The sequence below is a fragment of the Hypanus sabinus genome, chromosome 11 (genome assembly GCF_030144855.1).
Source record: "Hypanus sabinus isolate sHypSab1 chromosome 11, sHypSab1.hap1, whole genome shotgun sequence".
Classification (NCBI taxonomy): Eukaryota; Metazoa; Chordata; class Chondrichthyes; order Myliobatiformes; family Dasyatidae; genus Hypanus; species Hypanus sabinus.
The window spans coordinates 56,311,727-56,338,178 of record NC_082716.1 but is presented as its reverse complement, the minus strand read 5'-3'; the positions used below and the strand labels follow the sequence as shown (position 1 = coordinate 56,338,178).

General features: G+C 40.6%; 2 protein-coding genes across 7 annotated transcripts in view; one reads left to right on the top strand and one right to left on the bottom strand.

Moving 5' to 3' along the window:
- dnai4 (dynein axonemal intermediate chain 4) overlaps positions 1 to 17,232 on the bottom strand; it is a 94,808-nt gene extending 77,576 nt beyond the window's left edge. For 2 of the 3 annotated variants that reach the window (XM_059984374.1, XM_059984373.1), the window contains exon 1: positions 16,877 to 17,230. In XM_059984374.1, coding sequence (XP_059840357.1) covers positions 16,877 to 16,902 — 26 coding nt within the window. In that variant the 5' untranslated portion in view covers positions 16,903 to 17,230. Of the gene's footprint in view, positions 1 to 16,876 lie in introns of all 3 variants that reach the window. The other variant, XM_059984372.1, reaches the window with a different exon arrangement.
- Positions 17,233 to 17,287: 55 nt separating this feature from the next.
- Positions 17,288 to 26,452, top strand: part of LOC132401981 (mesoderm induction early response protein 1-like) — a 47,009-nt gene continuing 37,844 nt past the window's right edge. For all 4 annotated transcript variants that reach the window (XR_009514769.1, XM_059984378.1, XM_059984377.1 and 1 more), the window contains exons 1-3: positions 17,288 to 17,346; positions 18,076 to 18,100; positions 18,462 to 18,607. Coding sequence is in view for 3 of the 4 variants with exons in the window: in XM_059984378.1 (XP_059840361.1) it covers positions 17,338 to 17,346; positions 18,076 to 18,100; positions 18,462 to 18,607 (180 nt within the window). In the remaining variant the exon portion in view is untranslated. The remainder of the gene's footprint in view (positions 17,347 to 18,075; positions 18,101 to 18,461; positions 18,608 to 26,452) is intronic.

The following is a 26,452-nucleotide window of genomic DNA, read 5'->3' as shown; positions in this document are numbered from 1 at the left end:
TGCATGAAGTGTATACAGCTGCAGATCCTTACAAACTATGTTAGGGAACTGGGGCCGTATCTGAAGACCTTTGGCTAATACGGGAAAATGAGGAGGTGACTGATAGGAGCTACAGGGAGGTAGTCACTCTTAAGTTGCAAGAGGCAAGTAGCTGGGTGACTGGCAGGAGAGGGAAAAGGAATAAGCCAACCGTGCTGAGTGCCTGTCACTATTTCCCTCAAAAATAAGTATACGGCTTTGGATACTGTTAGGGGTGATGACCTACCAGGGGAAAGTGGCAGCAACCAGTTTTCTGGCACTGTGGTTCAGAATGGAAAGGGGAGAAGAGGAGTGCAGTAATGGAACAGAGAAACAATGAGGAGATTCTGTTGATATTCAAGAGACATACAGATGGAACGTTGCTCCCTAGGTGCTAGGGCCAGGGACACTTTGGATCAAGTTGACAGCATTTTAAAGGGAAAGGGTCAACAACCAGAAGTCATAGTATACATTTTTATTTATTGAGATAAAGTGCAGATAGGCCCTTCTGGCCCTTTGAGCCGTGCCAACCAGCAAAACCCTCAAATTTAATCCTAGCCTAATCACAGGACAATTTACAATGATCAATTAACCTACAAACAAGTACAGCTTTGGACTGTGAGTGGAAACCGGTGTACCCGGAGGAAACCCACATGGCTACGGGGAGAAAGTACAAACTCCTTACAGACAGCGGCAGGTTAGGTATGAAAAGAGATGAGGCCCTGAAGAGAAAATATAGGAAGGTAGGTCCTCCCTGAAAAGCAGGACTGCAAGGGTAGTAATTTCTGGATTGCTATGTGCCAGTACCATGTGCAGTGTACAATGTGCCAGTAGGATAAGAATAGGATGATTTGGCAGATAAATACATGACAAGGAATTGGTGCAGGGGGCACAGTTTCAGATTTCCAGATCATTGGGATCTCCTCTAGGGAAAGTATGACCTGTACAAGGACAGGTTACACTTGAACTTGAAGGGGACCAATAGCCTTTCTGGCAGATTTGCCGGAGCTGTTGCAGCGATTTTAAACTAATTCGGCTGGGAGATGAGAACTAGAATAAAAGGGCAAAGGATGTAGTAGTTGATGTACAAGTAGATCCAGTGTGTATTGAGACTGTGAGGAAGAATAGGTAAATGATAGGGCAAAATTGCAGTCAGCAGGATGGGTTGAAGTGTACCTTTAAACTAAATAGTAGGTTCAACAGTGGGGTATATGGGGTGTCCAGGGAGGGACAGCACCTCTGGTGAAGAGGCTTGTCACGTCTATTCCAGGTCAGCTCACTCATCTTTTGTTATGACGAGATACTCAGCCCTCACCTGTGGCTCCAAGTAGCTGTTTGCATATGCAACAGCACCAACACCCTGGTACTCTGCTTTGACTGATGGGTTAAACCAGATGAGGGTAGCCAGTGGCTTTATACCCCGGTGAGATAGGAACATGCAGCATGTGAAGTCAGCTCTCGTGGACAAGGCGGATGAGATCTACAGTGAACTCCAACAGCTAGGAAGGCAGTTCTGCAGTGCTCCATGGGGAGCAAAGGGCACTTTGAAAATGTGATGATAAAGTAAAAGGGAAGGAAAGTTCAGGAGATGTTCTGAAAGTCTCCAGGCTAAATAAAAAGTAAAAATGTTTAGAAAGAGACAAGAATTTATCTTCCGGTAACATGGAATTGAAAAGTGTGATAAATACAGGACTGAAGGCATTATATTTGAATGTACACAGGTTAAGTGCAATTGGAGATTGGCAGGCATGACATTGTAGGCATCACCGAGTTGTGGCTGAAAGAATTGCCACTTCACATATGAGATGACTTTCCAAAGTTTGTACTGAAACCTCTTGTATTTTACTTGGGCGCCACACCTGAATGCCACTGATCTGGCCCTCAGCAGATTTCTGATCTCATGGTTCATCCAGGACTTCTGGCTGACTCTGAATGATTTTTTGGGGACATACTTGTCTATGACTGTTTTTATTAAGTCCTGACAACGTGGTGTATTCATCCACATCCTCCAAAGAGTCCTAGAACACAGCCTAGTCTACCGACTTGAAGCAATCCTATAGCCACTCCTCTGACTCCAGCAACTACCTCTTTGTTTTCCTTATCTCTGGAGCCCTGCACTCTAGCCTCTGCCTGTATGCAGGTAGGAAGACAGCCAAGTGATCAGATTTCTGAAAACGCCGTCTAGGGATGGAACGGTGTACATTCCTAATAGTAGTATAGCAGTGGTTGAGTGTTTTGGGACTCCTGGTGCTACAAATTATGTGTTAATGACAACTAGACAGAGATTTCTTCAACCAAGCCTAAATGAAGTCCCCAGTTATGATTTGAAAGGCCTTAGGGTAGGCTGTTTCTTGTTTGTTGATGGCAGCATTCAATACTTCGACTGCCTGCTTAACATCTGCTTTTGAGGGTATGTAAACTGCAGTCAGGATCATAGAGAAGATCTCTCTTGGTAAAAAGAATGGTTAGTGCTTAATCATTAGATGTTGCAGGTAGGGGGAACAAGAGTGCAACTAGTCTGCTGTGTCTAAACACCACAATGAGTTTATCATGAAACACAGACCCCCATCTTTTGCCTTCTGCGTATCAGCAGTCTGGTCCATTCTGTGTATTGAGAAGCCCTTGGGTCTTATCAACATATCCCACATGTCCAGACTGAGCCAGGTCTCTGTGAAACACAGAACACAGCAATTTCTCCTTTCCATCCAATACAGCAACTTTGTTCTCAAGCAACTGTATATTTGTTGACAAGATCCAGGGTAGAGGAACTTGCTTGCATGCTTGAGAGTTAAGTCCACCAAGTTCTTCAGAAGATCATGAAATTACTAGTTCATTAATACAGTTCAAAAGTATGTTACTTAAAGGGAAATTACAAGTTGCAAATTGCAATGAGAGTAGTTAATAAGTATATTTATAAGTTTTGTAAGCGGCCAGCAAGAAGTCACAATGGTTTCCAGCAGCTTATGAAATTTCTAAAACCAGGAGTCATGGGTATAAGGGGCAGGGCATTCAGAGGGAACCTAAGGCCCAAGGATTTTTTCTGCTGGAGAGAGACTGAAGGCTGACATACACAAATTTAAGAATTTGCTAGAATCACCAAGGGAATAGAAGACTTCTAGCTAAATGCTAGAAACTGGATTAATGTGGCACTTGATGGTTGGCATGACATGGTGAACAATGGGCCTGTTTTCATACTGTTATCAGGTTGATTCATTTGTGACTTTGCTTTTACATCCACTGAAAATAAATTTGAAAAGATATGCGATTTTATTATTTGAATGGAATCGATTGTTAGGGATGAGATTACCAAGTATCTAGAAGCACATGACAAGATAAGCCAAAGCCAGAATGGTTTCCTGAAAGGAAAATTCTGCCTGACTAACCTACTAAAATTATTTGAGGAAATTACAAGCAGGGTAGACAAAGGAGATGTAGTAGATGCGCTGTGCTTGGATTTTTAGAAGGCTTTTGACAAGGTGCCGCACATAAGGCTGCTTAGCAAGATCAGAGCAGATGGAATTACAAGAAAGTTACTAGCATGGGTGGAGCATTGGCCTATCAGCAGAAAACAAAGAGTAGGAATAAAGGGATCCTATTCTGGCTGGCTGCCAGTTACCAGTAGAATTCCACAGGAGTCGGTGTTGGGACCACCGCTTTTTACAATGTATGTCAATGATTTGGACAATGGGATTAATGGATTTGTGGCTGAATTTGCCGATGATACAAAGATAGGTGGAGGAGCAGGTAGTGTTGAGGAAACAGAGAGCCTGCAGAGATTTAGATAGTTTAGGGGAATGGGCAAAGAAGTGGCAAATGAAATGCAATGTTGGAAAGTGTACGGTCAAGCATTTTGGTGGAAGAAATTAATGGACAGACTCTTATTTAGATGGGGAAAGAATTCAAAATGTAGAGATGCAAAGGGACTTGGGAGTCCTTGTGCAGGAAAACCCTAAGGGTAAACCTCCAGGTTGAGTCAGTGGTGCAGAAGGCGAATGCAATGTTGACATTCATTTCTAGAGGTATAGAATACAAGAGCAGGGATGTGATGTTGAGGCTCTATAAGGCACTCGTGAGACCACACTTGCAGTATTGTGTGCAGTTTTGGGCTGCTTATTTTAGAAAGGATATAATGACATTGGAGAAGGTTCAGAGAAGATTCACAAGAACGATTCTCTGGAGTTCAGGAGAATGAGGGGGGATCTCATAGAAACATTCCGAATGTTAAAAGGCTGAACAGATTAGATATGGCAAAGTTATTACCCATGGTAGAGGAGTCTAGGAGAAGAGGGCTCAACTTCAGAATTGAAGGACATCCATTTATTAGAGAGATGCAGAGAAATTACTTTAGTCAGAGGGTGGTAAATCTGTGGAATTTGTTGCCACGAGCAACTGTGGAGGCCAAGTCATTGGATGCATTTAAGGCAGAGATAGATAGGTTCTTGATTAGCCAGGACATCAAAGGGTATGGGAAGAAGGCAGGGGAGTGGGGACGACTGGAAGAATTGGATCAGCCCATGATTGAACGGTGGATCAGACTCGATGGGCTGAATGGCCTACTTCTGCTTCTATATCATATGGTCTTATGGAATGCTCATGATCATATAGGTTTTCCAACTACCCCTTTTGATCTGCATCTGATGAGTTACCACAATAGGTTTTCTTTTACTCACAGCATGCATGTGCACCTCCAGCACTAATTTGAATTATCTAACTTCTTCCAACATCATTACTGTGCCTGTACCTATATTATGTACCTCTTCAAGTGCAAGCTGCAGGATATTTATGACCTTTGCCAGAAATAGGTTCATTGCAAAGTCTAAGGTGAAATGATTCACATCACAGCAATGAAATATATATTGAAATTACCTTGGCTCAACAAATGTTTTAATTCAGCAATCAACTGCTTCTCCAAGCAAATGTCTGCAGGTTTCAAAATTTTAACTTTATAAAATTATCAGATTAAATGATACTATAATGTTGCAATAACTGCATTGAACAAGAGACTACCGATTCTGCAACCAGAACAAAACACACAGTGCTGGAATGACGCAACAGTTTGAACAGCATTTATAGGGGGAAACCAATTTTGTCCTTTTGCATAACTTGCAAGCAGATAGATTTACAGGACCCAACATTCCAGGCTGGTTTTCCTCAGAAGAGTGATAGCTTTGTTATCACTATCAAAAATTCCAGTTTCCTCTGCAATGTTCTTAGCATGAAAGAGCCACCAGGTTCAGGTTATTATCCCTCAACCATCAAGCTCTTAAACAGGAGGAGATAACTTCACTCATCACAACACTCTTCCACACTTACGGGCTCACTTTTATGGACCCTTCACCTCATATTCTTGATATTTATTGCTTTTTTTTCTTTTTGTAATTGCGCTGTTTATTGTCTTTGGTCGTTTGTCTTTTGTTACGTACCCCGTAACTGGGTGTCTTACCAGCAAAGATAGAAGTGTCCATTGGAGTCTGGTACTATTTTCCAAACAGTGTTTATTAATAAAAATATACAAATCAATATCAACAATGCAAATATACAGATAATACACATTAGCAATACTAAACCTAAAAAGTGTGGGTATAATAATAATCAATAATAAATAAGCTCTATCGTAGGGGATAATGAATTGTCATATGTGAATATAAAGTTCAGTTCAGTTCATACAGGCTGAGGTAGTTGTTGGTCGATGTGTTGTAATTGTTGGAGAGAGAGAGAGCGAGAGAGACAGAGAGAGCAAGAGAGAGAGCGAGCGAACAGTGACAGCTAGTCAAACCTTCCTTTACGTTCTTGATCCGTCGATGCGTTGTGGCCATTAAGGTATGACCCCTCTGTCCTTTAGCTAGATCATTCTTCTATGGTGGACTCGTCACCCAGGCAAAGGTGGTCACACACACAAGCCCCCACCGGCCTCGCTATAAACACTGTGAGTTAAAATTGACCGATCCTTCGTTCGGTCTCCAATGCCCCACACTTTTCTCGTGGGTTCCAACACTTAAGCAGTGCTCACTAGTGTGTCTCTTGGTGTGTCTGAGGGGTGTCTCCCCAGACCTCACTTTTATCCCTACTCACGGGGTCACAGGAGTCAATCAGTTTTGAATGGCTTAGCCCATCAAACCAGCCCACTCCGGCTGTCCACTGAGGAATTTTAATGAACAGAATAGTACCAAGTAAACAGCCCTCTCCGAAGCCATAAGTCTTACAGGAGTCATAATATGGTGGAACAACAAGTATCTTCCTCCCTGTATTATCTCTCCCTTATCTGAAGCAAATGTTCCAATCCAAGTATGTTTTTGTTCCATCTCTTTCTCTCTCATTAGCAGCCTGGAAACAGTAACGGTTTGTAATTCTCCCAGGGGAGGGGGACATGGGCAACCTTGCACTCTTCTGCCCATCACAGCTGCTCATCCTTCGTAACACTATCATTGTTGTTGTACATTAGTTGTTCATCTGTCTTGTTGTATGCAGTCTTTCATTGATTCTATTGTATTTCTTTGCATTTACTGTGAATTCCCACAAGAAAATGTATTTCAGGGTTGTATATAGTGCATACATGGACCTTGATAATACATCTATTTTGAACCTTGTGAAGTTCTGTGCCTTTCAAGTAGATAAAAAACATCTCGCATATTTTCAATTATTCACTGAGCCCAACAGACGTATCCACCCTGAATCTGGTCTGCCATGTTTTCTGGAGTTCTGTTTGTTGCCATGTTTCTCTAAAAATGTACCCTTTGGGATTTGGTATGCTTTTCATATATCTCCTAAGGTTTCTTAATGACTCCACCTCATCTCATTTTTTCCTATGTCATCGTTGTCAGAAATCTAATATCAGAGTTCTTTATGTAATCTTGCAGATAAGCAACTGATCAGATTCATGAACCAGTAGATCAGCACAGCATGATTGTTTATCTCCCAAGTGCTCCAAAGACATTATTTCTACCAAGGGAATAGTCAATCACCAGTCTTTCCCTAATAAAATAGCAGACTTTTAGCCAATAGTCATCTTTGAACAGCTGATACAGTACCAAAACCAAAAAATTCTGCAAATGGGGTCTCAACAAAGGCCTGTACAATTTCAACCTGACTTGTTTTTCTTTGTATTCCAATCCCTTACAGTAAAGGCTTAAGTATAATTTGTCTTCCTAAATGTTTGCTGTGCCTTGTGTTGGTTCATGACACACACCAAGATCATCCTACATACTGACTAGTTTTTCATTATTTAAAACACTTTACACGTTTTTATTCGTACCTCCAATTAAATAACTTCACATTTCCTCACCTTATATTCCATCTGTCAACACCACTTACTACTTTTGTTCTGCATCACAACTTACTTTCACCTATTAAAGACCCAGTGTGTAATGTATCATTAGCAAACTTTATATTACAATTTGTCTTTTCATCTGAATCCTCAGTATATGCTGTTAATGTCCAATAGCGTAACACTGATCCCCATCAGTCAAAAGACTGTCAACTTGAAAAAGGTTAACTGGTCCATAGTGCAGTACAGTCGGCCCTCATCCGCGAATTCAACCAACCGCGAATCCTGAAAACCCGAAAGTGTTCTTCCAGCACTTGTTGTTCGAGCATGTACAGACTTTTTTTCTTGTCATTACTCCCTAAACAATGCAGTATAACAACTATTTTACGTAGCATTTACATTGTAATAGTTGTTATAGGTAATCTAGAGAAGATTTAAAGTATACGGGAGGATGTGCGTGGATTATTGTGGATTGGGATCGAAAAAAATCGGAAGTTCTCTTACTAAGTAAGTCGGAACAGGTACATCCAGTATTATTTAGTGTCAGTTATCAAATGTTTGTCTTAGTTTCTAGTATATATTTTACCTTTCTATGCATATAAAACACTTAAGAACGTATGTTTCAGCGCCGGGCTTGGGAAATTCCCAAGTTCGATCCAGTGACAGACCACTCCCGAGTGCGCTCTCCACCGTGCCGGGTTGATGTGGAGGATCAAAAACCCAAAACCCAATAATTAAACCACTGCGTTGCTCAGTAATAATCGTAGCTTTCATCGGGGCAGGGCCTTTCACATGCTCTATTAAAATTGTTCCGATTGTTGACTAACTGTAGCCTAAAGCTTTTCCAATGACTGATGGCGTTTCACCTCTTTCCGATCGCTTTATTACTTCCACCTTATTTTCAATCGCAATCGTGATTATTTTCGTGAACAGAGACACCACAGATTCAGAACTACGCCGGGTCGTAATGCCCACCGCTCTGAACATGTTAAATAAAGTCTGGGGTTCCGCTGGGTCCTAAAGACCACCGCATTAATTCAGGTTAAATAAGGGGCTTGAGCATCTGCGATTTTTGGTATCCGCAGGGGGTCTCGGAACCAATCCGTCGCAGATAACGAGGGCCGACTGTACTTTTTCCTCTCCCTTCTTTCCTAATCCCCAACATTATATTTGTAATGTTTCAATCTAATGGCATTGTTCTAGAATCTAGGGATTTTTTCCAGATCATCACCAAAGCATCAATTATCTCTGCAGTTATTATCTTTAGCATATATCTGAGATGCAAGGCACAGTACATTGATAATTCATGGACAGTCATGATCTTTTCTTATTCTGAAAAAAATAACTGAATCCTTTTTGAACCATAGACCAACCAATATTCAAAAGACTATAACAAATAAAGTACAGGATTTTGAATACTACTTATGTGGCAGCATTTATTTGTATGTCAACAATGTGTTATGTGCAGACTGTGGTGGTAGACCAGAGCAGAGTTTTCCGTAGTAGAGTACTACGATACAAATCAATTTAGCACAGTCATGGCAGTATTACTTCCACGGGATGTTCCAGCAAGTTTCTCTGAATGCTAGGAATTTGGCCAAGTCCATGTGCCCTGTAATATTTTCACTTTCTCTTTTACATTGCACTGAGCCTTGGCTATCATAGTAAACAAAGTTGAGTGCTGGGTTCCCATCTGCAGCTAAACTCCTCACGTTTAGTATTACCTGACATGTAATCCTGGACAAAATTCACAATTCACGAAATTGAAACTAATGCTGGTCCAGTGAAATAGCAAGTTTCTTATTTTGTGTAAAGGACCAGTGTAGAGTGACATCATCCATTAAGCAACTGAGAGCATCGACTCCTAGAAAATGGAAACGGTATTTTCCCTTGAGAATGATCACAGAGAACCAATTCTTTCCTCACTACATCTGCACCATAGAAATAGTACCAAGCCGCTGTGATATTCTTCTGCAATCTGCTGCATGGAGCTTTGAAAACCAGCGGGTCTCTAGGGAAACTCCTTCAAGCGGACAGAGCAATTTCAGTGAGACACACTGTGCTTAATACTTCTTGCTATAGGTGTGTTTATGGTGATCCCAATAGATGCATTACACACTTGAAACTACTGTGCAGTCATCAGAAGCAGAACAGATGTGTTCTGCCTCATAATAGATAAGAGGAAAGTTGTTCATTTCTATAAATTCTAAACTGAAGAGTGTTCAGCCACATTTCAATTTTTGAAAAACACAATTAGCCTAGAAGCTGTGATTCCTAAGAGATTTGTGATGTTTTGTAGGCAGAGCTGAACCACTCTGCCAGTAGAGATCAAGGTCGCAATTTCCTGAGCATGAATCAGCTACCACCACTTGGAATGTTATGTATCGCAGTTTATAGTCTGATGATCCCTGTAAACAAGGTTTCAGGTGCACAACTTGCTGATTGCAGGCTATTTTATTCAACAAGACAAACAGGAAAGCTAATTTCAAAGTGCTGTAATGATTTGGGCCATAGTAGTATAGTGGTTAGTGCAATGCTATTACAGCTTGGTGCATTTTAGGTCAACTCCGAAATCATCTGTAAGGACTCTAGATGTCCAATCCGTGGAATGCATGGGTTTTCTCTGAGTGCTCCAGTTTCTTCCAGCAGTCCAAAGACGTACCAGTTAGTAAGTTAACTGGTCATTTTAACCTGTTCCGTGATTAGGCTAGGATTAAGTCAATGGTTGATGGGTGGTGAGGCTTAAAAGTCCAGAAAGGCCTAACCCACCGTGTCTTTCAATCAAATCAATGAATAGCTAAATTGTTATGATTGCGTGTGCAATATTTGATCTGATCTGAATTGCACAAATTACAGAGAAAGACTTAGTGGTTGGAGTGCAAGATGGAAGTAACAGAAATGTCCATCATAGTGTTATTTGTGGGACATGGATGTGGATGTAGCCCAAGTATGCACTACTACTACTTCTACAGCATCGACTCAGGACTAGGGGGCCGGCGTCAGGCACGATGACGGACTCGCCACTCCTTCCTCTCTCTCATCAGTGTGTTCAGTTCATCTGCATTAGCCGCGCCACTATCTTCTAGGAGCGTGTTGACCATAGTCTTGGGAGGGCGCCCAGGGTTCATCCTCCCATGCTTGGGCTCCCATGTGATGACTAGGCTGGCAGGTAGCTCAGGGTGGTGTAGAGTGCCCCGCTAGTTGCAGTCTTCTCACCTCGATTTTAGTAGTGAACATCCGTAGGTCGTCTTAGAGCTCAACGTTCGTCATGTGCTGTTGCCAACTCACGTCAAGAGCCATCTGGAGCATTCATGTATAGCAACCATTTAGTGACTTTCGCTTGGCCTTGGTGAGTGTCCACGTCTCACATCCGTACGTGGGAATGGACTATGACTGCTATGAAGATCCTCTTTTTGAGTCCTCTGGTCAGGTTCAACCTCCAGATTTCCTTCATTTTGTTCATAGCCCTCCATGCCAACGTCTTCAGTATCTTTATGTCCTTCTCGGACATCATCATTCTTGACCCAAGGTACTTGAAGTCTAAGACTTTCTTAATAGTATCATTCTTTACAGTCTTGAGAGTACCTTCATCGCAGTTGAATGCCATGTACTCTGTCTTTTTAGCATTTAGGTGAAGTCTAACTTTATTGCACTCAATTTCCACTTTTGTCAGTAGCTTCTGTGCTTCCTCCATCTGGTCAGAGAGCAGGACTATGTCATCTGCAAGATCAAGATCTGTGAGCGTATCCGGTCTAACCCTTTTGGTTCATCCTGGTTTTATGGTAAAACCAAGCTTGTCATAAACATTGGTAGCTTGACATAGAGCGTAATCAAGGGCAATTATAAAGATGTAGAGTGCCAGAGTGTCTCCTTTCAGCACACAAGCTAGGAGCTCGAACACTGCTGTTTCTCAGTCTGGTGATACAACTTTCACCATGGTCTTGGTATAGCTGGATTCCTGTTTTCAGTAGATGGTCTGGCACTCCGTAAGCTTTCAGGATCTTCAGCATTTTACCTCAGTGAATGGAGTCAAAAGCTTTGCAAAAATCGATGAAAGTAAGCACGGCTGATAGGTTGTTCTTCTTGACTTCCTCGATGATTCTACGGAGAGCAAGCATTTGCATTACTGTTGTGCACTTCTGCCGAAAACCATTCTGATTGAATCTTAGCTCGGGGTTAATGGTGGTGCAAATCCTGTTCAAGATCATCCAATTGTATAGCTTAGCTAAGATGCAGGTCAAGCTGAAAGCGCAGCAGTTATCTGTCTTTGTGAGGGATAGGGATAATGTTTGAGAGTGACCACTGTTCTGGTTTGTTGCCTTTCATCAGTGCTGTATTACATATGTCCAGCAAGGACGCAATTCTTCAGGACATCTGGTGGTATCCTATCTGGTCCAGCGCTCCTGCCCTGTTTGAGTGCCTTCTTCAGTTCCTCAATGGTGAATGGGCAGTCATCGATGTCAACTTACGTTAGTATTGTGGGTATGTCCTCTTCTTCTTCCGTGATCGTCAGAGGGCTTCCCAGCAGGTTTTTGAAGTGGTTAAACCATGTCTGGACACGGTCCTCTGCTGTTTTACTACTTACTTGACCAGATGGGGACTTCTTCCGTCTGCTGATCTCATTGACTAGGCGCCATGCTTCTCCATGCTGCTTGTCTTCATTAGCAGCCTCCACCCCTCTAATCCTCTCAGCCAGTTCCTCTTCCTTCAGTCGTATGCAAGTACATGTTTTTGAACCATCTGAATTGTTAGAGAAATCTGAGGCACTGAAGAATGCTAAGAGCAAAAACTATATTATTACAGCTTTTCATTAGTATCTGTTATTTGAGCTCAGAGCTGTGACAATTGTGTATCTTTCTTTCATACCTTCATTGTGAGGTGAAACTTTACATGTCAAAGTGCTAATACTGACAAATCTAGCATGGTGACAAAATTTCTTCTTGCACTGTTGTCACACAAAGCCAAACATTCCAGTCAGCAATTTTCTTTTAAACTGTTACTACTGACACCTCTTCTCAGAGGACTTTCTTACCACCCACATAATTTTATGGATACTTTCATGCCTTTTTCTCTCAAACTCATTCACAAGGATATTAAAAACTGCAAGGTGTTTTTTTCCTCTGCACCACCTCCTTTGCATCCATTTAAAATATTACAATAGTACATACAAATCCAGTACTGCAGCAGTGAAGAAGCATTCTTTTGGCGGTGAACACTGATGCCATTTAGCACAGAAATGAGTTAACAAATGTATCGTTTTGAGCTACAAAATTAATAATAGCATTTTTTTAAACGTACATATTTTAAGATTGATGGGATTGAATATCATGTTCAATGTGCATCAGTCTTGGTTCATCAGCAGGACTTTGGGAATGATCTAGGTAAATCCCTCTCTTGAAGGATGCTGTGTAGTAATGGGCTCTGAGAAGGACAACAAAGAATGAAAATGTTTGAGGCTACCTACTGTATCTTTGAGAGGTAGTTAACACATTCAACATGTTCTTTCCAGCTGAAATTCCCATTTGCTTGTTGCCCCATATTTAAGTGTGAAAGAATGGTGATTAGCCCAATATTTTTTTATATGATGCTACACAGGCATACTGCACCGGTACATCTTCCAACTCGCACCAGTTAACAAACTTATTTTTGTCCATCTCCGCTCTGCTGCCTGCGCGATTCCACAGCCCCTGACAATCCAATCCGGGACGAGCACCCTCACATCAAACTCGCCCCGAGAAAAAACAGCTTTTCCACTAGCCTGGGTTTTCACTCCGGCGACACTGGAGAATCCCCGAAGTTAAAGGCTTCAGCGGTCAGCTCCCTTCGATGCTCCAATCCCCCTCCCGTTAGGGGTCCTCATTGGTGTGCTAGACATTACCGTCACCGGGAACAGATGCACTAGTGGCATTCCCCTCTTAAAGGTGATTTCTCTTGCCGTAGTATTCCTGACACTTACAGCTATACGCCTTGCATGTACCACCCCTGGTCTCTGCACTTCGGGCCTCACCAGCACCCCCACTGGAAATCGTGTCTCCCCTTCAAGATCCTCGGTGCATCCAGTGTTTCAAGCGGTATTCAAAGAAGGGGTTGCCCTCCAAGGGCTGGACCCGGAGCGTAAACGAGGGATGGTGTGGTGTACGCAGGTGAGGCCCAAGGTGATTCGACCAGGAGAGGTAGTACTCATGATGGGGACCCCCAGATTCCCTGGAGTGCCAACGGGCGAAGTCCTGTTAGTAGACGCCCCGGACGTTCCAAGAGATCCCGGACGAGCCCCCACAAATGTAACACTTACCCAACAGGCTGATATATGTCTAGGGGAAAAGGAGATCCAGCCACTCACCAACCCCACCTCCCATACTCGCAGGTGCTGTGAGAATCAAGTTTATGCTGCACATACCACACAATATCAAACTCACACCAGATACCATTACAGAATACACTTTAAAGATTTTACTAAAACTAAAAAAGTACTATGCAATACAGTATGTATGAAAGAAAAGAAAATAAAGCAAAAGGCACCAACTTATCAAAGTTCAGTCAGTTTAGTGCACATCATTGGAGCTCAACCATCGAACCATTCGACCCCTCGTCGCTTGCCTCTGATCTCCATGTCCTCGCACCTGGGACCACCCCCGGTGGTCGACCGAGCAGTGCAGCGCATGTCCACCTTCCTCGGTGTCTCCTTCCCGCCTCTCCTCAAAAGACCGCGAAACCCCCCAAGCTCCCAGCCCCACAAGACAAAATAACATTCCCCATTGGTTAACAAATGAATACAATCCCCATATCAGCAAGTCCAAAGCTAAACAACTGCGAGAAAAAAAAACACTTATCAGACATAAAAGCATTCCTACTCTCGCAAACCAAAGAAGCCATTTTGATTACATACATAGTACATAAGAATACTAGCACACCATAGGAGATTAGGAATTCAGTTTGTTATTTTCAAAAGATCATGGATGCAGCTTTTGTGTAGCAGCCAAACCAAACAAAACCACAACAACTGCCACTGCTGGTGATCATACAGATTTGTTAAAATTGCGTGACATACACTCACTCTAGTACAATTGCTCCGAAGGAATGTATTTGATCCTTTATTAGCAATTAGCAAACATGCAATCTCAAAATTATGAAATTTAAGCATACCCAAGTGTAAGCTAAGCACAACTGAGCATTATTGAGTGGTCAACAAAAGATATAACATCAGCTGGTCCCCAGCTACTACAAACTGTCCAGAGCAAAGCACAAATCTGTGACTTACTCCTTTCGCTTTTACCACACACTCATGCCTGTGACTAGTTACCGTAATAATCATACAACACAGATTACAATGCAGATGGAGAATAGATACATGCTGCTACCTTCGAGCCCCCTAATTATTATTCTAGGATAATTACAATTACATACTACCAAGACACAGGAGATGTGAAATCTCAACATTTATACAATGGCTTCTTTCGGTAAGCAGACGATCCTGATCTTCTCCTTACAAACCATGTTGCTCCCTTGACTGCATTCAGAAAAAACTGTCTTGAATTGCTGCTGCCAAAGCTCATTCAAGAGCAAATCTGAAGTCCCATTAACTGTCAGTACAGTCTTTTCCACCACCACGGCCTCCTTTCAATGACCAAACCAGCATTGTTCTGATTGCATAGAGTCTATCATGGCGAATCACTTGCAACAGCTCCAATGCCTTAGGTACATTCACCCTTATCAGCAGCACAATTTCTAGCAAAAATCAACATGCTTCAGATGAGATCTCCCTGTTGAGGAAAATTCCCTTTGTAGACCTGTCTATACATTAGGTAGTTCACAATACTTTTCACTACCTAAGCCCCACTTCCAGTCCTGAAATGATGTAGAGTAGCTACTCACAACATTCTCATAACCCATCATGCGTAAGAGAATGGGTGTTCCTTTTCCTGTCAGGTTGAGCTTGGAGTGAGGCTCACAGTGCAGAACACTTCCTTGATCTCAGAAAGGATAAGTAATCAGTGTCTTGTTACTCTTCTTAGACTTCACCTGAACTGGAATTACAGGAAGCTTACAGTCAAGATCACCAGCCCCTGTAAGGCCATTAGATACAAGGCAGGACTCAGTACTGTGTTTGCTTCAATCACGGCTTGTTTCAAATTTGCACCCTCTTTATCAGTTCTGGGCTCAGTTTTAGCTTCTCTTTCCACAGTAGTGGCAAAGCTGCTTCCTTTAGCTTGAGAATGATTTTGAGATCCAGTTTTGTCCACTCCTTTACATACTGCCAGCGATGTAGCTTTGTATTTTTTCCCCAAACATTGGGTGTGTAGCAATCTTTACTTGCCTTTCAATAAAATCAGCAATGTCAGTGCCATTGGATATGGCATAGGTTCAGAGTGGCTTCTTGGTGAAGGCTGAGAGTGAACACCTTGAACTACCCCTTAGGGTTCAAACTCATGGCTCACAGACACATGCTCCTCAAATGTATCCACACTAACATCGATTATCCCACCGCTGACTAATCAACCGAAATAAAGTCTTTTCATCCATTAAACAATCCTTCAATAAATCTCTGAATCTCCTTTCTCTGTGGAATTCATTCTATACAACTTGAGATTTCATTGTCCCACTTGATACCTCCAATTACTTACAGTAGGCATTGTTTGCTGAAACACTTAAACATAGCAAGAATCAAATCAGATGGAACTGGCCATCTATGGAGATACACATGTAGTCACTGCTCACTCATGCATCTTCTGTCTTCATTATGCTGCCACCTCAGCCTCAATAGGAAATACTTGCTCAAATTCTCATGATAATGGGGGGAGTGCTGTTGCAGAGGGATGAGGTAGGGATGGGGAGGCAGAATAAACTGCACCCATCAAACAGCTGACACAAAGCTTTCAGGTTGAATGAATTATCCAGCAGTCAAAATCTTTGAAAAAAGCATTTTTATATGACTATATCAACTTTCAAGAAATAATGTATTCAGGCTGTTTCTTTTTACTTCCTCAGTCCCTTCTCACTGAAAAATATTTCTACTTTTTCTTCCCAAAATATTCAGCATCACGGATTACAGCATTAAATTGTACACTACCAACTCTCCAATCGCCTAATATTGCCAGTCCAAGATGGTTTATAATTCACTTCAATATCTTCCAAATTATTTCGACGTTAACAACACTCTTCAGGATTATGCTTTCTTTACCAGAAACGTATACAAAGCCATCACAAAAATATCAAGAGGTGGACAGATTGTTCCTTCAATTTCACATTCAGGGGCAGGACACGTGTACTTATCTGTAATGGTTCTTTGGATGCTGAGACAGTGGTCATCAGAAAAATAAATGAAAAGCCGCTTGAACTTAATATCTTTGCTACTATGAACACTGAGCGAGTGTTCCAAACGTAATTTTCGTCAGACAGGTCTAAATATATATGTAAGGGGTAGGACCCATCCCAGCTTCCCAGAAACCTCTGGAAAAGAGCCCTCCTCAGTAAGTTGAAATGAGGATCTGGGAATGAAAGCATACACTAAAGATCATAGGACAGCCCACTGCCTTTACCCACCAGCCATTTTTTACCAGGCAGACAAAATGTGCCTCAAGATTCAACAGAACTCACGATACTGTGGCAGCAACTTTCTTCATTCCGGTCCTCCTGTGATTTGCAACAGGATTATGCACGAAGTGGACAGACCTGCAGCTTCGCCGTTTCCAAGCGACGGTATGGTTGTCAGGGGGCGGGTGATACCACTTCCATAGCTACCGGGACCCTCCCGCTGTCCCCGCCCACAGCTGTAATAAAGTTCAACTTGATTGGCCGACATTCAAATCGCGCCAGTTCACTCCAAATGCAGTTGTACGCCGATATTTTGCAAACGCTTTCAACCAGCTGACTAGAGAATGTATTGCCAAACGGTCAGGAAGAGTCAAGCGTACACGGGGGATATCCCTTAACACTAACACACCAAGTTCCTCCCGCATCCAATCAGCGACCCCATGACGTCACGCCGCGGGTGAGGGCGGGATGGGTAGCACATCCGGGTCACGTAATAACCTCACTCTCCGACCCGAAAGTAGAAAATGGCGGAGGTAAGGCGGACCCGTCCATATACTTGGCTGTTCTGGGAGAATTCAAAAGTTAATCTTAAAATCTTATGCTTAATATTTATTGACAAACTTAAGTATCACGAGTCTGAATTCAAATCACGTTATATTTTATGAAGAAAAATACAATTGTAAAGACCAAACGTTCAAATGATAAACTTTGTGTTTTTCTTAAGGTTAAATAATATTAAGTTGAAAAAATATCACTGGGCGCCGTGCAGGAGCTTGGCTTCGCGGCGCGCTTTCACCCCCCCTCCTCCCCATATTGAAGTTCCGTTCGTATCCGCTAGGCCTTAATAAGGGGTTTTCCTCTCATGGAATTCGTCACTTTTTTTAAAAAAGTAAAAAACTGCGTCTTCCCTGAAATATTTTCAAATAAAGTACTTGAGTTACTGCACTTATCACATTTATTTCGGAATTTCTGTATATTATTTTACTTTGGCCCAGGCTCGGTCCAAAAGTCCGCCAGTAGCGGCTTGCCATTAAAGAAACTTTGCCCGCAACCCACCCAGTCAGCCGGCTAACTTTTCCTCTTTGTATATGTATTATTGCCTCTAAACATTACTTGCTTTGTGATTCTTTAAAAAAGTAATATCCGCGTTACTTATTACTCTTCAAATACCATTTAAGACTTTCGATATCGAGTTCTTGTTTTTTTTTAATGACTATCAGTGAATTTATTTTGAATCTTCTTAATTTTATTTTAATTCACAGCCTTCCATGGGAAGCTCAAGCCCAGGTAGAGTAAATGTAAAACATTCCTTAAGGTCTATGTTTATGAAAAGCTTTCAGTTGCATTTTGATAGTATGCAGAAATACTGACTTTCCAATCAGTGATTAAATCAGACGATTGGGTGTGCATTCAAATCTAGATAGTTTCAAAAACAGTTTGCTTTAAACATATAATCAAATAGATTTTGATGGAAAATTGCTGTCATTTGGATTGTAAAGTCAATGTCAAAATACAAAGATCATGAAGATTTTTAAATATTTAAGCAGAATCTAGTGCTTACTTAAAATTATCTTTAATTATGTTGAGAGGTAAAAACCATTACATTGTATGCTTTCCATCTATCATCCAACAAAAATGCCTTCTACAGGGGGTTCAGCAGGCTCGGAGGACCATGATTTTGACCCATCTGTTGATATGTTGGTGCATGATTTTGATGATGAGAGAACACTTGAGGAGGAGGAAATGATGGAAGGTGATAACAATTTCAGCTCGGAAATTGAAGATCTTGAAAGAGTAAGTAATTTTAGATTAGTTATGGGTTTGTGCTGTAATATTGAGAAGTAGAGTGATTTCCTTACCACGATTCTTGCATGTATTAACAATTATTTATTAAATGTTATGAAGTTGCTCTTAATTTATCTAGTTTTAAATAAAATTCATTTAACCAGCTTTGGTGATAGATCATGGTACTGTGGGCTGGAAAAGTATTTTACTGTGTAACAACTCTTTAAAAAAAACAAAGATCCCGGTGCTTTCCCTGGAGAAGACCACTGGTCACTAACCTCAAGTCAGAACTACTGTTTGCCTTCTGTGGCTAAGCTAATCTGGAATTTGGTTGCATAGACCATATTTAAAAATCTAGAGATTAAGTACAGAATATATGAAATATAACAGGAGATTGATGAAAAACTATTATTTTGTTATTTAATACTGTATGTAGAATTTCAGTAGAACAATATGACCAGACCATTCAGCCCAACTGTAGTAACTTACAATGCAGGATACCACCATTAGACCTGTTGTATTGGTCAAGAAGACTACAGGATACTTTCATGGATTCTGTTTTAAAAATATATATATATATATATAGGGAAATATTTGGAAGTATGAGTGTTTTGTTTGTATACTTGAAATCGATCTGGTCTTGGAGTATAGGTAACATAGCAGTCAGTTTTTGCACAGTGTTGTCAGAAGCAATGAGTTAATTTGTCCTCTACAAGTTATTTGAAGAATAAATATTGTTGTGGAACTTCAAAGAATTTGCAATCTACCTTTGAATGATGTCATAGAATCATTCATAGTGAAAAGTTCTTTTGGCTTACTGTAGAGTTCAATAAACAGACTTGGAATCTTTGAGGCAGCACTACTTCCATATGTGTCATGCATTAGCTCAAAGCCTAAAAAAAATTCTTGCATTTGTTTGACCAGAAGAGTATATATTTATGGACCTGATATGTGTGCTCTGACTGTGGTTAATTGTTTCAGCATCTTAGCTCCTTATTGTGAGGGATAAACCTGACAAAATGTGATATAAACTAACCAGGATCTTTGTGTGTAGTGCCACAGATCTACTTCTACAGGTGTGCTAGTTAATTCCTTAGTGTACCAACAAAAGACTCGAAATATATTTTTGTAAAAGTGTGTATGCGGTTTACAACCCTGAGATTTATCTTCCCACAGACAGCCACAATAACAGAAACACACAAGGTAACAAGTTAAAAGAAACAATCGAACAACCCACACGCAAGAAAAAGAACAAATTATGTAAACAGCAAAAGTGAGCGGAATATTAAACATCAAACTGCAAATAGTCTAGAAATATTCACTTCAGTTCAATTTAATGCTGTGTCATTCGTTGACTGCAGGCCACAGAACCCGTCCACCCCAATCAAAATTGAGCAATATAGCAATAAAAAAGGAGTAACCAGAAACAGATAAAATGTGAGCTGCAGAGTCCTCTAAAAACAGCTCCAATTCACAAACCATGCTGATCCAACTTTGCCCAAGACCCAAGACTCTTGCATCTTCTGACAGCAGAGAAGGAGGCCGATCAAATATAGGCAGGCGGCGATGAGCAGTCACTCACCTTCCACTCTCATCCTCATTGATTTCAGTCTTATGTGGCACTTTAGTCAGAGGCATATTTTGTTGGTATTACTTTGGGATCAGTCGTGGGAGCCATAATAACCTTGCACATTGTAACTTTGTCAAGTAATGGTTTCAACTTCATAGCATTTATGTCAAGCAATCAGTAAGTTTGCTGTGTTAATCTAATATAAAAAGTATACCAGGTAATGAGTTAATAGTGCTAAATGTGCTTTCTACTAATAACCATTGAGGTGTATGGTCACATATATCATAGACCTATGGATTTGAAGGGTAGTATGAAAAAGATTGGAGTGGATCAGGTGCCATTTAGGGAGGGAGAGCCATTATTCACCCCAACAATTATGTGAACATTCAAGTAGAAAGGGAAATTGAATGAAACAACATAGAACATGCCCTTCAGCCCACTATATCTGTACCAACCAAAGTGCCTACCTGAACTATCTTGTTAGGCCAATATACTTAGAACCCTTTTCTATCGACGAACCTCTGCAAGTGTCTTATAAATGTTGTAAGTGTACCCATCTCTGCCACTTCCTTTGGGAGTTTGTGCTTTCCACTATTCTCAGACCAGAGAGGCAAACTTTTACTTCACACACAGTCATAGAATGCTGCAGCACAGATAGAGGTCCATCTAGCCTGTGCCAAGCTATTAATCTGCCTAGTCCCATCAACCTGCACCTGGACCATAGTCCACCATACCCTTCTCATCCATGTACCTAAACAAATTTCTCTTAAGTTCTGAAATCGAACCTGCATCCACTTCCTCTGGCAACTCATTCCACATTCTCACCATCTTCTGAGTGAAGAACTTCCCCCTTATGTTCTCTTTAACTCATGACTTCTAAGTTCCAGTCTCACCCAACCTTGTTTGCATTTACCTTATCTAAGCCCCTCATAATTTTGTATACCTCTGACAAATCTTCCCTCATTCTCCTATTCTCTAGGGAATAAAATCCTAATCTATTCAACCTTGCCCTATAACTTAGTCCTCAAGTCTTGGCAGCATCCTTGTAATTTTTTTTCTGCATGCTTTCAAGCTTATTTACATCTTTCTTGTAGGTCGGACTCCAAAACTGCGCACAATTCTCCAAGTTAGTCTCATCGTCAAACCTTTCCCCATTCATCTTAAACATCCTCTTTAATTTTAGCCAGCCCTATACTGAGAAGACTATACCCAATTACCTCATCAATTCCTCTCATAATTTTATTAACATCTATAAAGTTATCCCTTAGTGCTTTTTTTTGCTCCAGACAAAACAAACTGTCTGTCCAGTGTCTTTGTAACTCAAGCCCTCCATCCCAGCAACATTCTTGTGAACCCTTTCTGCATCCATTCTAGCTGAATTGCTGTTTTCCTATGACATAGCAACTAGAACTGCACTTAATGCTTCTAAGTGAGAGTTTCACCAATGTCTTATACAGTTGTAATGTTAGTCCCCACCTTGTACTCCAAATGACCTGACCAATGAAGATGACTGCCATACAACTTCAGCTTGTCAGGTCCAGATTACTGAGAAGTTGTGATGTCAAAACAAAAAATTGTCTGACATTGCCAAGATATTCAAAACTGATACTTGGCAGTTTTATCCAATACAAAAAAAATGCAAGATCATAATTAGCAAATCTGTTGTTTGCTAATCTCAGCAAAATGTCATTGTGGTAGTAGATAATAAAAGGTGTTTGTTTACTAATGTAAGGAATTTGTTTTATATTAAAGGTCTCCATTATTTTGCACCTTGTGGAGCAATTTATTAATTAAAATATACAGCATTTATAAAGCTAAATGACTAATGTGGGAGGAAGTAGGAACTAAAAAGACAAAAATGAGAATCTGAGATTAAAAAGAAAATGCTGGATACAGTCAGCAGGTCAGATGGTATCTGGAAAGATGGTTAATGTGAGTTCATTGAAATTCGAAATTTTCTTAAACAAACAGTGTGTTTAAGCTGGAGAGGGATGGAGAGGAGAAAGAGAATACCTGTGATAGGAGACCAAGATGGTTGATGCAGATCACCATTAATTCAGATGTATTGAAGCTTTGTTTGTGGCAGCCAGTCTGGTGGAACTGTAGGATTAGAGTTTCAGGTGAATGACTTTATATGGTGGCAGGGATTGGTGTAGTGGAGTCTGGTTTCTCTCTGCATGATGCCTGGCCTGGTGAACATTTATCTTTTATTTCAGATTACCTACACCTGCAGTTTTATTTTTGTTTTCAATCCCATTCCTGTTCTGATACAAATCAAACTTTCTCTGCCAATGCTGCATCATTTGTTGTTGCTGTAATTTCTGCATTTCAACTGATATTTACTTTGTACATTTATTTGAGGTATTTACATAGCCAAATCCACCTGTAAGCTGAAATTCTATACACCATCACTGACTTCAGCTTTCTGGACAAATTAAGGGAGCAGTCTGCCTGTAGTTGTCTGTCACATTTACAAAGTCAAGTTGGACAGGACAATCCCAGTGATGTTGTGGGGGTGGAACTAGACTCTCTGACGGTGGTGTCTGAAAAGAGGATGCTGTCCAAGTTGCATGCCATCTTGGACAATGACTCCCATCCACTCCATAATGTACTGGTTAGGCACAGGAGTACATTCAGCCAGAGACTCATTCCACTGAGATGTAACACTGAGTGTCATAGGAAGTCATACCTACCTGTGGCCATCAAACTTTACAACTCCTCCTTTGGAGTGTCAGACACCCTGAGCCAGTAAGCTGGTCCTGGACTCATTTCCACTGGGCATGATTAACTTATTACTATTTAATTATTTATGGTTTTATATTGCTATATTTCTTCACTATTCTTGGTTGGTGCGGCTGTAACGAAACCCAATTTCCCTCGGGATCAATGAAGTATGTCTGTCTGTCTGAACTTGTAGCCCTGGCTTGGCAGTCCTACAATAAATACATCTGGTGCTGTTGACTAGACAATTTTTGGAGGAAGTTGAAGGTTATTTTATGGGTATTAGATATACTAGAAAGTTGAGTACGAATAGTAGTCTCTTTTACAAACTGCTTCCTCACATTGCCATGATATGTTGAAGATTGCATGACTGTTTTTATGTATGGATTAGGATTGTTTTATCAAGTAGAAGTATGGCATGGAAAAACAGACCCTTCAGCCAACCGTTAAGCACATATATTCATACAAAGCATACCCTATTCCAAATTACTGCTTGCACATTCCTACCAACTTGCCATCATTCACCTACACAGGGCTGTTTACAATGTCCAGTATACCTTCTAATCCCTAAGTTGTTGGAATGTCAGCAGAAAATGGAGCACCCAGATAAAACCCAAGTGATATAGGGAAAACATACATACTCCTTAGAGACAACTCTGGAGGTTAGGGTTGGACCTGAGTCATTAGAGCTATGGACTAGTAGTTAAATAGCTGTGCCACATACACCTCTTTCTTGGCTACCATTACACCTTCCTTAAAGAGAAGATCATAGAAATATGCTTGTTATTGGATGTCAGCATTATGGGTACTTGTCATGGGCGTAAGGCATGAAAATTTTTCTGTGGTTCATCTCTCAATACCTGCAAAACTGCTACTTTTATTGGTTATCCTTCTATTTTACCAGATAATAATTAGTTTTTAAAATCTACTTTATCCTCGTCTAGTCAACGCCATTCTTTATCATTGTTTGCTCTTGGTCTCCACATGTTTGTAGATAGCCCCTTTCTTATTTCCATCACTCCCATTTTATCTGGAAGTTTAAACGTGCCTGTTTTATAAATTTTCCCAGTTCTCAAGAATGGCACTTGACACATTAACTCTTTCTGCACAGATGCTGCCTGACTGATAGATAAGACGTAGGCACAGAATTAAGCCATTCAGTTCATTGAGTCTGCTCTGCCATTCCATCATGACTGATCCCAGATCCCACTCAACCCCATTCACCATAACTTTTGATGCTCAAACCAATCAGGAAACTATATACCCACCGACTTGGCCTCCACTGCAGTCTGTGGCAGAGCATTCTACAGATTCTTTACTCTCTAGCTAAAAATAATTTCTCCTTACCTCTATTCCAAAAGATTGCCCTGCAATTTTGAGGCTGTGCCCTCTAGTTCTGGATACCCCCCACCACAGGAAACGTCTTAGAAAGACAGATACTTTATTGATCCTCAAGGAAATTACAGTGACACAGTAGCATTGCAAGTACACAGATATACAAATGTTAGGGGAGAAGTAAGAAAGAATAAAAATTGAACAGTCTAACGGGAGTGGGTCATCGCTTCCCTGGCTATAGATTGAGAGCCTGATGGCTGAGGATAGGAATTACTTCATATAACACTCTTTGAAGCAGTGCATTTGTCTTTGTCTATTGCTAAAAGTGCTCCTCTGTTCAGCCAAGGTGGTATGCAGAGGCTGAGAAACATCGTCCAGATTTGCTAGGATTTTCCATAGGGAAATTGGTTTTACCCCAGCCTCCAGATGTGTCCAGTTTGACTCCTATAACAGAGCCAGCCTTTCAAACCTGCTGAGTATTCAAGTCTTTTCTACTTTTTTTTTCTTCCTATAACAGGTATGTTTAAGTTGAACAAAAATAATTTTTTTGCATCTTAAGACATGAGTATGGTAAAGCTTTAAATGGGGTAGTACAGCAAATTGTTTTAATGATGACAGTATGAATTGATCTAGCTACATTTTTCGTTTGAAAATCAAACTGGATTTTTGATCTGTCATCTTTTGTATCCCAATACAAGTCATTTTTGTCCTGAGTACAGTACTTTTGATGTTGCTAATGAAAAGCTTTTAATTCTAGCATGAGTACATATTAGCAGCGTTGTGCTTCGAGGCCCAATAACATTAGGTGATTATTTTACCTTTTGCAGTATAATAGTTCATTATAATATGGGTTTCCAGCATGTGAAGTTAAGCTACAGTAAGTCAATAAATGCCTGTGTTTTATTACATCTGAAAAGAATCTTTAATTATCTCCTACAATTGCTGGGGATATTGTTTCTTGTAATAGTAAGTAAGCTTACTTACTTAATTGCCTGGTAATGCTTCCTGTATTATACACATAACTGTTGATACCAAAAATATGTGTTCATTCCTGAGATCTATAAGTCTTTGGTATATTTCAGAGTGATGAATACTCAGAAACCTTTAATTTTTGTAAATGCATTCAATGGAATAGATGAGTTTGGTGAAACTTCATGAAAGGAAAGATTTTGTGAGACCGAGCAGAAGGAAAGAAAGTGGACTAACCAGATTTGTACTGCATGAAGTTGGCATGGATTTGATGTGTCAAATAACGCAGTATAAATGTTGTGTGATCCAATAAAATCCATTAATATTGTAATTGCCTCTCATCATGGGGAACAAATCTGAAACTTTCCATTGTCATGACCCAGTCGTCCGTGACAATAATCCAAATTGAGCTTGTCTGGAGCAGTTAATTGGGAATGCTTTCTTACTTTCACTTTTTGATTTATTGAAACTCTTCATAAAGGGTGATGACTGAAGAGCAATAGTGTGTTGGTGCCAAAGTTGCACCTGATTTGCTTTGCAAAGTTATTGTATTTGGGATCCTTACCTGGCAAGGTGACTGTTGTTATATGTTCCGCTGATTTTAGTATCTAAGGTTGTATCTTCATTGATGACTAAATCATCACTGATCACCTAACGGGCTTTGAGCAGAAGCAAATCCAATGATGAGTTTTGTGTCAAAGCTACCAACTCAACATGATCCTTCTGTTTCTCTGTACTTCGTGATATCTTACAATTTATAGTGTATTCCTTTACCTTTGTTCTTCCCAAGAGTGTCACCTCTTAATTCTCTGGATTGAATTCCATTTGACACTTTTGGGTGCAACTAACCAGTCCATTGATGATGTATTCCTATAGTGTAGAAGTTTGTGGCTATTAACTGAAAAATATTTCCCATAGTCCAGGAGTACTAATACCGATGATAATACTTCCTCACAAATCCATGACTGAACTCACCAATCTCTGGCACTAGCAATGCAATATAAATCATTTTGTGCTTTAACTTCTCAAGGTTAGACAAATGAATGTCTTTGAAAATTCAGCTTCAGACAGTACTAAGTTGCTTTGAGATCCAGGTAGTTAACCAGTTTGTTTTATATGTTGAAACTTTTTTGGAAAATAAAGTCACTTAATTTTAATTAGAATTAATTCAATTTAGTTGGATCATTGACCTGAAGCCTTATGTGCAGTATATGCTACACAGATACTGCCTGGATCTGATAAGTAGTTTCAGAACTTTG